The sequence below is a fragment of the Zingiber officinale genome, chromosome 7A (assembly GCF_018446385.1).
Source record: "Zingiber officinale cultivar Zhangliang chromosome 7A, Zo_v1.1, whole genome shotgun sequence".
Classification (NCBI taxonomy): domain Eukaryota; kingdom Viridiplantae; phylum Streptophyta; class Magnoliopsida; order Zingiberales; family Zingiberaceae; genus Zingiber; species Zingiber officinale.
The window spans coordinates 10,354,771-10,366,775 of NC_055998.1; the positions used below are offsets into that span (position 1 = coordinate 10,354,771).

Genomic DNA, 12,005 nt, shown 5'->3' on the forward strand with positions numbered 1-12,005 from the left:
GGTCAAACGCGATCAGGATAAAATCCTATTCCGGGCGCCCGGACTAAGTCTGGGCTTTCTGCTCCTGTTTTGCTCGCCTCGATCCGGGTCTTCCGCTCCGGTTCCTCTTGCTTGGGTGATCTCGGCCATTCAGAATAGGACCCACCCGAACCCAACTTCCGGCCTTCTCGAGCATGCTTCCGCTTCAGCTTCTCGTCCCTCAAAAATGTCGCATGCCTCCTTCTCGTCCGCCCACGTACTCTTCCACAGCACCTCGTCCCTTAGACGCACTGAGCTCGTCAGCTCTCTCCCGTGCTGTCCTTCTCGCTAGCTGCGTCTTTTGCTCGACATCTTGTGCTCCTAAGTTCCTACACACTTAGACACATGATTAAACATAACAGGACCTAACCTAATATATTTGATCACATCAAAATAATCTTGGGGTACCAACATACCGTACCTATATTAAATTTTAATATAAACAATATGAAATTGATACCATACAAAAAATTAGTACACTAATTGTTTTTAAAATACTTAAATTTGTAAGGAAAATATGAAGTCAAAAATATGATGGAAAATATCAATTTTTTTGGTATAAGAAATTAACAAAGGAAAAACTTAGATTTGTATATTTATAGTTCAAAAATATGAAGTCACAAACTCAAGGACTTTGAATGTAGAGATCGAAAATGGAAATTTAAATCATAAATATTAAAGGAAAAAAATATGGGCGCATTTAAAATCCTCAATGTTAAAAATTCCCATCAGAAGATTTGAGATATTAATAAAGGGCCCAATTTAGAGTTTTATAATTTGAAAGATAAAATATCAACTAAAAAGTAAAACAATTCATTTACTTGCTTATTCAGCTGCAATATATCTAAAAGTTCCCGCTAAACATGTTATTATTGACTTTTTTTTTTATTTGTAACAAGTTTTACTAACTAAAAATTAGAAACTTTGGCCTTTAAATCTTTGTCTAGTAGTATATTATAAAGTTTCAAATATATGAGAATAAAACTCTCCTTGGCAAAGTTGTGCAAGCACTCAATAACTTTAGCAATATCCAAAGAAATCGCTATTGTAAAGGCCCACCCTCCTAGTGCTTTCTAAGGTGAACGGTACTTATCTATGAACTTTACTTAACTAGTGTTGCTTACGCTAATGATAGTAGTACATAAAATTTTCTAAACTTATATGCAGAACTTTTCCACTAATTTGGTTCTTACGGTGAGCGACATCATAACATGCAGTTAAGTAGCATAAGTACTACTAGCTTCTTAATGCATTCTTACGAAACATGCAACACATAAAGGAACATAAATGATTCATTTCAACACTCAACTCATAATTCTAAAGTAGTTAAAGCATTTCTAACTATAATTGCATGCGAAGGATCATAATGAATTTCTGGCACTCTTTAAAACTAATCTACATACAATGTATCAAATAGTATATCTTATGTGCCCAAAAACATCCATCTCAGAAAAATATGGAATCATAATATCTAGCAAGCATCCACCAAAACTAGTCTATTCAATCATTAATAACAGAAATACTAGATGACACTTGACCCATGTAAAACTAACAATTTATGACATCCTCTTAACAATAATTAGAAAGTAAAATCTCTAAAATTCTACTAGCAATTTAAAAAGAAATCTTAATATGCTCCCAACGAATTTCCAAGGCTTTCCATAGTCCAGACATCACACACACACCATCACGCATCCCCTTATCGCCTTCCTTCACTATTGTTTTCCTTTGCCTTTATCTGTAGTAAGAGGAAATGCAACTAGTAAGCAACAAGGCTTAGTAAGTACTATCTAGCTCACAAAAATCTCGAAATGTGCAAACATGCTTTTAAAATACTTTTCATGCCAGAATCTTTACTATTACTTACACTGATAGTACAGATAAACATGCGTAATACTTTTGTACTAATAGAGGAACTAAAACATGTTTAACTCAAGGCAACAATCCTAAAAGAGCAGACCTCGGTCTACCAGGGCCAAGACCTCGGAATTGGTCACCTGGATTTATTTACGACAACCTTGGAAGTCGGGTACTGGCCTTTCAAAGTAAAATATCTTAATTACTTCTTCTTTAAATGCCTTGGCATTTTAACAAGCACCTTGTGTACCAAAATCCCTAAAGTCTTGACTTTGGGATCTACTTAAGGCCTTGGCCTTTTTCTTTCTTTTCTTTATCTTTCTTATACTTTTCTTAAACCCAAAATACTGATAGAGTATTTTTTTTTCCCATATGCATCTATAAGTGAAATCAACTAGGTAACACACAATCATGCATAGAACACAGAAGAAATCTGCATATACAATATTTCTACGACGAGAAAGTAACGGAGAACACCTCTTACTGCAGGTGAGCAGTACTTACCGTATTATCTTGAACTTACTAACGCGAAACCTCTCTAGGATTCCGGTGAAACTTGAGATCCTCGCGCTTTGCTTATGTCCACGCGTTCATCTCGTCGAGATGAGTCGGAAAATAACCAAAAGCTCCCTCGAAACTTGTCCTAGCCGGCCACCACAAGAAACCCTAGGCTTCTTTTGTTTTTTCCCAAACCCAGGAGGAATTCGGCGCACAAAAGAAAGAGGAGGAATTAGGTCGAGAATCCCCTTATTTCATTTAAGTTATTTTATTTATACCTAAGGGTATTTATTAACTTGTCTCTGCATAAAATTATTTTGCTCTCTTTTCTTTCATCACACCCCTGCTGGGGCACCTGGTCATCTTGACATTCTTAAGACTTTGCTTACTAAGAGGTTCCGGGGTTAAACCTCGGCTCAACAATTTTTTACCGTAACTTTATTTCTTTTGATAAAAATACCAAACGACCTCCGAAAATTCTATAAAAACAATTTAAAAATTTCTAAAAATCTCTATAATATTTCTAAAGCATTTCTAAATATTTATAAGCACTTTTAGAACTCAGAACAAGGAAATTTAGGGTGTTATAGCTATTCGCTGCTTATGAGTAAGTGGTTGTTCATTTTTGATATCCCGTTTAAACAAGTGTTGACCTAGTGTACCCCCGACATGAATTCATACATCAAAAGTCTTTATAGCCATCATCGCAGTATCCAAGAAGTGCAACCAAGTTCCGATGCCTAACCTTCCTAAGAACATTAATCTATGCTTTGAAATTTTGTTGGCCATTTTGACCCATCAAGTCATATATACTCATTTTCATAGCAATTAGTGTTCCACCGAGATCCCTTTGTACATGGTTCCAAAACTACCTTTACCTAGGGGTGGCTTGGTACAGTATACTGAACCCTAAACCAACATGCTGTATATCATTCTGTAAATTTTGATATAAAAGAATTTGTATCTATGCTGTACTTGAATTTTTAATATAAAAACTTTAGTATATAGAAGATTTGGTATACCAAATTTTTGATATACTAAATTTTTGGTATGGTATGTGATGCGGTGGTAACGAGAGGCCCATCCAATTCGGGTCAGAATCGGGGTTAGCTGTCAACGTGAAGATTAAAGTCAAGGTCGTCAATGTCATAGAGTCAACGGGCTCACCCATAGTGGTCGAGCGGAGGTCAACTACAATTACCGATCGGGGTAGGTAATGTCCGATCAGTAGATGGTTTCTCCGAGCAGAATGCTACGGTTAGATCGTTAGGCACTTAGTACGGATAGAGGAACGAAATCGGAGCAATTGTCTGGTCAGGCGGAGATAGTCTACGGGACCCAGTTACCGTAGGGAAGAGCAGCTGAAGATAACTGAGTGGAGGGGTTCCCAGCCAAGCGGCTACCCCGCTCAATCGAGCAGAGGGATCATTGACATATCTTTTAGTATCCTTCTGGGAGATAGTGCTGCTGACACAAGGCATGGTCAACAGACAAATCGTACTGTAAGATATCAAAAAATTTAAATAAATAGGGTTATTTGAGAAATAGCCTTATAGAATTTTTCTAAAATTTTTAGAAATTTTTTGGGAATTTTTCAGAGCTCATATGACAGGTTTTGAATGGACTAATTAACGGACGCGGATTAAGCCTATTTGGGATACCCGTTTAAGTGAGGAAATGTTTATTTATATAATTCCTTTTTCCTTATTTTCTTCTTCCCAAATCGTCGTTTCCCTCAAACTACCCAACGCCGAACGACCCTCTCCTTCCCCGATCTCCCCTCTCTTCCTTCTCTGTTCTCTCTCGCGGACGAGCGACGACGATGGGAGCAAGGCTCCAGCTCCGGCGATCCTTCTCCGCCGGCATCGAAGCCTATTGATCTCATATTTGGCCGGCGTTTTTCATTCTCCGGGTTGCAGATCGCTGGATTGATCCAGATTCATCGATCGCCAGTGTGGAGGTGCCTTAGGGCTTCGAGGGTAAGTGACATTCTTGGTCCTTCTTCCCTCCTTTTCCCTCGATTTCCTCCGACTCGTGCCCTAGCACAGTTGGTGATTCTTTTTCTTCTCTTGATTCTCTTCGAACCGTGCCCTAGGTTCACCGTCGGGGCTTTGCATTCAGATCACTGCTTCGTGTGAGCAGATCTTCAATCAAGAAGGGGGTCTTAGGCCTAGCCTCGACCTTTCCTCTTCATCGCCAACTTGGGTCTACTGTCGTGGGTTCTAGTTTCCATTCTGCACACGGTAAGCATCCCTAGTTGTTTCCATCAGTGAGCTATTAGGGTATAATTGCTACGTGCTGTTTTGGATTTGTGATCTCTATTTCTTGGTTCCACCATGAACCGAACGGAAGGGAAGAATTCAAGGAGGTGAGGTTCTGTGTACTAGGGTATTTGGTTGGTGGACAGTAGCTCGATCAGAGCAGTGAGATTCAGTTGCTGTGGTGCTGGAAGTGTGATCGTGAGGTGATTTCCAGCAACATCCCTTGATCCAGCAATCAATAGGGGCTGAGAATCGAGGTATGTGTAGGGATTTTGATACATGATGTAATTAGGTTTATATATTGGATTAGGGGTGGATTGGATTACTAGATGAATTAGGTTTATGTGTTGATTTAGGTATGATTAGTTGTTGATTGTGATTAGATTTATTTGCTTAGATTTAATCTAATGGAATGATTAGGGTTAAGGCAATTAACCCTAGTCAACTATTGGATTTAATTTAAGTTTAGATTTCTAATCTAATTGGTGATTAGGGATTAGGTAACTAACCCTAATTAACCGTTAGATTTAATTAGGTAGAATGAGGTTGAGTTGATTAGGGTTTTGCCCTAATTTAGTTCTAGGGATTTTATTTGGCTATTCATATGGATTTAGCTAAATAAAATATATATATTATTTGACGCAGGACTCTGATTTGAGACGGGCGTCTCGACTTTGGATTGCTTGATAGTACCTTCTATTTGAGGCGAGTACCCTTTGACTTATCTTTTCGATATTGTCTTATGATATATGTAGTTTACATTTAACTAGTAGTAATTGGTAGATTAAGCACTTCACCGGTTTTAGCTTAGATGATACTTGATACATGCTTCTACTGTTATTTGCTATACATTAGTCTGGTATACTTTTATTTCTTGCCATGCGTATCTGTGTTTATTAAGATAGATGTATTTATAGTGCTTCACTATACTGGAATAGTTGCTTTACATGTTTGATACGTGTCCTTAGATTCATGATACTTATATCATTGTTATATGTGATGTTCTTGGATATATGCTGCTTATATCATGGTTATATATATGTGTTTACCTTTTTGGCACACACATATATGGAGGAGGTTATGTTCAGGTATGACATACTATAGCATCATGCACCATCCCGCATAATTGCATACTGGGCGATTGATGACTCCATTATTGTTGAGCTCGTCGGCCGACTACATGGGCCTACACACAACGTGACCACTGCATGGGTAGTGGCACAACACCCAGGGTGTGTATGGCAGTTGCTCTGTAGTGCTCCAATGGTCCGCTCATGGGTAGTGCGACTGTAGCATGGTAGTAGGCAGGGATCCCTCCCCGTCATCACGTACCGGGAGATGAGAGCATTGCGCTCCCTCACTATGTTTGAGGTAGGAGGATAGGTGTACTCCGATATCATCCCGTCCACTCGGTCACTTTTCAGGGGTAGTGATGGCAGAGTGCACGGTGTCACAGCCCTACCCACTCGGTCTCACCATCGCGTGTGAGATGGCTGACTAGCTTCAGGGGTGACCATGTTATATTGTATTATATGTATAGATTGCATTTTATTGTGATTGTTGTATATTGGATGATGCATTTTGGTGACTGCATATGATCGACATGCATACATGATACATGCTTTTTTGCTCTGACTATTTTTATCTGTGTATGTTCACAGTCATTTGCTCAAGCCTCGCAAGTGAGTACGGTTTATTTCAGTTATGCATTTCTTATTATTCTTGCTGTAGACTGTATTACATGCTTATTGTTAGTTACTACAGTTTATTCAGCTATGCATACCTGTTATACTATTAGGAGACTGTACTATAGGTTATTGCTGATAGTTATATGTTAATGTACATATTTATTGGTTACTTGTTGAGTTCTTTGGACTCACACTATTACATTACTACTTTTCAGGTTGAGGCCGTCGGGAGATTTCAGTCGCTAGCCCCCCATTGTTACAACGATTTCCGGTTGTAGATGTTTTATATTCATTCTATGTCGTTATATACCGGTGATGTGGGTTCTTGTATTGAGGACTTTATGTTGAACTCTTTGGGTTTGCTTCTTATGTTTTCCGTTGCGGTATTTCCATTATTTCGTTGATTGTGTTTTCTTCGTTATAGTGGAGTAGGAGTTTACATATATCTACAATGATTTCTAGATTGTCTTTCCTTTTTATAAATTTTGTTGTCAGCCAGAGGCTGTATATTAAACTGCGTGGATTGATTATATTGAACTGTGTGGAATGTTTATATAAACTGTGTGGCTTGTTTATTATTTGTATTGTATTGTTCCGGCAGTGTGGGCCGAGGTATGGATATATGTATATCTGGATTTATATTGTCACCCCGTACAGGGGAGATGCTGCCGAAATTTCTTCTGGCAGGACTACTGGGGCGTGACACGTACTGCGGAAGCTTCCACTGTCTCATCATAGATTTGCATGTCTTGTTAAGGTATGATATCAAAGACACTTTTTTGACATCCTTTTATGGGATGGTTGGAAAAACGTGCTCGTGCCTTGGAGAGCGTGCGCATTGCCCATTAGGGCACTATATAAAGGGGGTCTATGCATCGGCGGAGGTAAGCGTTATTCACTATTCAAGCCTGTGCTTGCAGTTGCTTTGTTTTTTTTTTCCATCTTTCCAGTGACTAACTTGAGCGTCGGAGGGTCAACGCCGGGGACCCCTTCCCTGGCTCGACACTGATGTTTCTTGTATTGTAGAGTAGAGCGGATTTTACACGCGGTCAACCCAGAAGTCATATCCAGTTAGCATTCTTCACGATTTTCAGACAGGATCAGTATGAATTCCATACCGTTTATATTAATATTTTAGTATCAATACGGTATATGTGATATATCGATACTAAATCTTATACTAATATCGAAAGATTCGATATAATATTATATGGTAAAATTTTTAGTATACTAATAATATTGATATGATTCAGTATATTTGTGTACATAAATATATTGAATTTTTATATTTTTTTTCCCCTCTATGGTTGCCCAATATAGAATCATTAAAATTATTTTTTTTCCACCTTTAGTTTTAAGATTTATGATTTAGACTAAATGAAATGATTTTTAAAAAAAGCAATTAGCATAAGGGCCTCATGAGTTATCGTAAATGGATGAAGATAACAAAACATATTCTCTATGTATAATTCGATTGATTCAATCGAATAAATGATGCATATTCTTTGAAAGTATTATGTTTATCGTATAAAATATTCTCACAAGTAATACTATCTCTTATGCCAACTCTTTTAAATTTATTTTTAAACAAATACAAATTATTAATTGATAGAATTTATTCTTACTATCCAAATAATGATTAAATTGAAATTAAATAATTGAAAATTTCAATTTATAGTTAAAAATACTTCCAAACCGAAATCGAGTTGAATTAATTACAATTCAATACAATATTTCGATCAAATCGCCAGCAGAAAAGCACCTCTCATATAAATTACTTTCGCAGAATACAAACTAAGATTTTTTTAAAATTTATTTTCTCTAGTAAAAAACAGTGTTCTATTCCCGGTCAAAATGCCCAGTAGAGATCTTTTGATCCGTAACCTTTGGCTTTACACTCAAGCTTGATCTTTTTCTTCTCCGTTTCCCCGCCGGATAGGCTAATTTAATCGGGTTTATCGGAAAAAATATCAAGGTCTAGGCCTCACCTCCGCGTGCATCGATCATGCCTTCGGTGGTCGGAGGGCGCCTCCCTCGACGCGCCGTCATGATCCCATCGATGACTTCGTTCAACGGTGCTTCTTGCTCCCATCGCCTCAAACGACTCGAGAAATGGAGTCGGCGGGGTAATTTGACTCAATAGGACGATCGGGTCTCGGCGTTGCGAGTTATTGGATGTCCTTCTCCTTCTCTTTTCCAGTCGTTCACGGTCCTTTCCTTTTCTTTTTGACCTAAGAGACTCCTCAGATATTCTGCGTTTTTTTTTTTTTTTTGCCTGTGTTGGTTTTCGTCGCCGGCTTCTGTCTTGGGGATTTGTCTTAGACGGTCCATCGTCTCTTCGGACTGAGGTAACTGATGATATCTGTCTTGTTTTCTACTTGTCTCTGAGAAAGATACCGTCTTTGTAGTTGTTTGCTTTCTTTCTTTTCGTGATCTATCTACTTCACTCCCTGCTATCGTTTAACTTATACTATCAGAAGGCTTCTTCCTGTAGTTAAATTTTAGGCCTTTCGTGATGTATACCATTTTGTCGTTTAATTGTAGTTGGTTGTTTAGACGGTTCTTATACTTTTATCAACAAAATCTATTACGTGTGTTTTGCTTTTGAGTCAGAAAAAAAAACGATGACATTATGCAAGGAGAGTTGGTTGCAGCGTCCAAAAGAAACCATGCATATTGGAATCATGGATATGCATTATTTCACGGTTACCATTTTTTTTTTTTTTTTGTTAAAAGATCAGTATTGGATTGCTCATTGTACAAAAAAGTAGAAAACTATAGGATTATAATCTGTTCCATGACACAGGTTTAGCATTTTAGATGATGAAAGGTAAACTGCATGTTATTATCAAGTAGTTTGTTTTTTTTCTTTGTTCTTCCAATATGAAGTGTTTTTTTTTATCCAATTTAGATAACAAATCTACCTATGCAGAAGCGTTTCAGGGGAATTACCTTGCATCGTTTTGCATTTTCTTAATTAAGTATGCTTTGATCTGTGCAATTGTTTGATGTATAAATATAAACGTGCTGATGTTTTTGTTTTTTTTTTTGCTAGATATGTTGTTACTGTTTTCTATTAGAAAAATAGCTGACACACATGGCACATTTGTTTATTTTATTAAATGTTTATATATTCTCCTTAGAGCATTAGTGTTGCAAGATTCTTGTTATTGTCTAAGATTGTGTAAAAGAAATGCATGCAGTAGCTTCAATGCCTTCTGATTACAAGTATGCATATTTTTATTATTTTTAAACTATGTAATTGATGATAAAGTGCATCATCAGTCTTGAACAGGAGCTTCTGTTGCAGTACCATCATGTCTAACCAATTGTGAATCCCTTATGACTTGGCAGATCTTCCTTTGTACACTAGCAGCTGCATGGGAAGTTTCTCTTGTTTAGATACACTTCCTGAATATGCTATTGGTGATTTGCATGACTACTGTGTCAGCTGTGAGAAATCCCATGCAACCGTGAAAGTTTGTGCTTGTTTGAATAATAATCAGAGTACTGGGGTCACAAACATGTGGATTCCAAATGTTCCTTCTATCTGTAGTGAGAACATGATCACTATACATGGAGTTGATGGCTCTCATGGTTTGATTCTGTCTATTAATGATCTTCAAGGACAGTTATCTATTGATGGTATTACTTCAGATGAGAAAATACTTGAACCCAAGAAGACAGAAACTCATGAAAACTTATGTCTTCCTGCTGACTGGAAACCCAAAGCCTTGGCCAAATCTACAACATTTCCTTCAACACTGGTGGCAGATGTCAGTGACCTTTACATAGGTGATACTTGTAGCTTACTAAGCACAGAATTTTCAAATCAGTGTTCCCCCACAAAGGCTAATCCTACATACGCACGATCAATGTCTCTTCCCGTGAGTTCCTGATTCTCCAAATTATGTCTAAATACTTGGGATTTATACTGAAAATTTACTTGTGAAAGACCATCCAACTTTCTAATTTCGAGTATCACATTCTAGCCATCAATTCACTATTTGGATATGCAATCTAGTTGGTAAAGGTAAAAATATTTGATAATTCTATTTTTTATTCCAAATCTGTAATTTTTTCTTGCCTATTAGGAAGAGAGTTTATTAAGAAGATAAGCTCATCATAATTTTTCATATGGATTAAACTTCCTTAGTTGGTTTATTTCAAAAGATAGAATTGCACTTTGTATAAACATAAATACAGCAAATTTCATGTCTGCAAAATGATTTTGCTAGTCAATTTTCGAATGCGAACTTGTTCATTGAATTATAATTACTATCATGGGTTTGTCCCATATATTGATACACGTTCACGTTTGCAAACCTTAATGTATTTATGTATTTACTGGTCTTCTATTCTTCAGGTGCCCCCAAAGCTCATTTCTGCCATGAAGGGAAGCCGTGTACAGCACGGTTCACCATCAGATCTCAAGTTACATGTGAAATGGGCTCTTGATGTTTATGATCCACCATGCACCTTGCTGTCTTACACTGTGAAGAATAATCACCATCAACTTCCCAAAGCAAGGAAAAACTATAATAACAAGCACAAGCACAAGGCAAAATCAGCACGGGCAAATAACACTGATAGAAGAACTGCAAAAAGGATATTATCAACAATAAGACTGAATCCTTAAATGCTAGGTTTATTTTTGTTTAAATTTTATAATCACATACCATGCATAATTCAATTCCATTCGGAAGAGTAAGAATTTGTTTTTTAACAGATTGCAGTCTACTAGGATGGCTGGCTTGTTGAATGACTATGGCAAATCCAGCACTGAAGGTGTTGAGTATACAGTCACCAACCAAGATTCAAAGTGTGGAGGCAGCTTCTTGGTGCAGGCGCTTGCAAAAGTCAATATATCATCTGTAACTGAGGTTACTTGATCGCTCTTGATCTTGATAAGTTGTTCCTAATCTTTGTATATAAATAAGCTGATAAATTTCTGCTTGTTTCGATGTTCTATTTGGTGGAGTCAAGCCGAAAATCCTATGACTGTCATTTTGATAGACCGTTGAAAGATATGACTGTCATTTCTGCTTGTTTCGATGTTCTTCTCATGGATCACTGGTTCGTAGGTTGCTTTATATATACAACTTATCTGATATTAAGTTTGTCAGTCTAAAAATAGACCGTTGAAAGATATATTTTAACTCATTGACTATGATAGATCTTTTGCTGCAGTTGCTAAAATAATGTGCATTAGAACTCTGTTCTTCGGGATTACCTTGAATGGAAATTGTATATGTGAAATATTGAAAACGTATTCTTACTGGGTAATTGGAAGATGAAGTCTATATGAAATATCTCATACCACTCGAGGTAGGTTTGAATATTGCTGTCCAACTGCTGTTGTCATGAGGTACATGCTGAACAAGTTCCTAGCAACGTATTCTCTCTATTGGCACGCATAGCAAGCGAAGAAACACAAGGTGGAATTTTTAAAACCTGAAAAGGCCTGCCCTTTTCATTCGTATCATGGAAGTTTCTGAATAGCAATTTTACTTTTTGTTGCCAAGTTATTCAAAGTTAAAAGAAAGTAGTCTACAGTGTTAGATAATCATTGCAAAGCTAGCAGCGTTCCACACTGAATTATTGCCATTCTAGATAATAACCTTTTGAAAGAAAAAAAAATATAAAATAAATCTTTAGCTAACGATGAACATGCTTTCTAAAA

General features: G+C 37.1%; 1 protein-coding gene across 2 annotated transcripts; it reads left to right on the top strand.

Annotated features, from left to right (window-relative positions):
* Window positions 1-8,203: 8,203 nt before the first annotated feature.
* On the top strand, window positions 8,204-11,373 carry LOC122000966. 2 transcript variants are annotated; one of them, XM_042555487.1, is made up of 4 exons: window positions 8,204-8,448; window positions 9,677-10,209; window positions 10,689-10,968; window positions 11,052-11,373. In XM_042555487.1, exons 1-3 carry the CDS (start codon window positions 8,328-8,330, stop codon window positions 10,959-10,961), a joined length of 927 nt encoding a protein of 308 aa, XP_042411421.1. In that variant the 5' UTR covers window positions 8,204-8,327; the 3' UTR covers window positions 10,962-10,968; window positions 11,052-11,373. The 2 variants fall into 2 exon arrangements, with proteins under 2 accessions (XP_042411421.1, XP_042411422.1); XM_042555488.1 differs by having other exon boundaries at window positions 8,208-8,670.
* The last annotated feature ends 632 nt before the right edge of the window (window positions 11,374-12,005 follow it).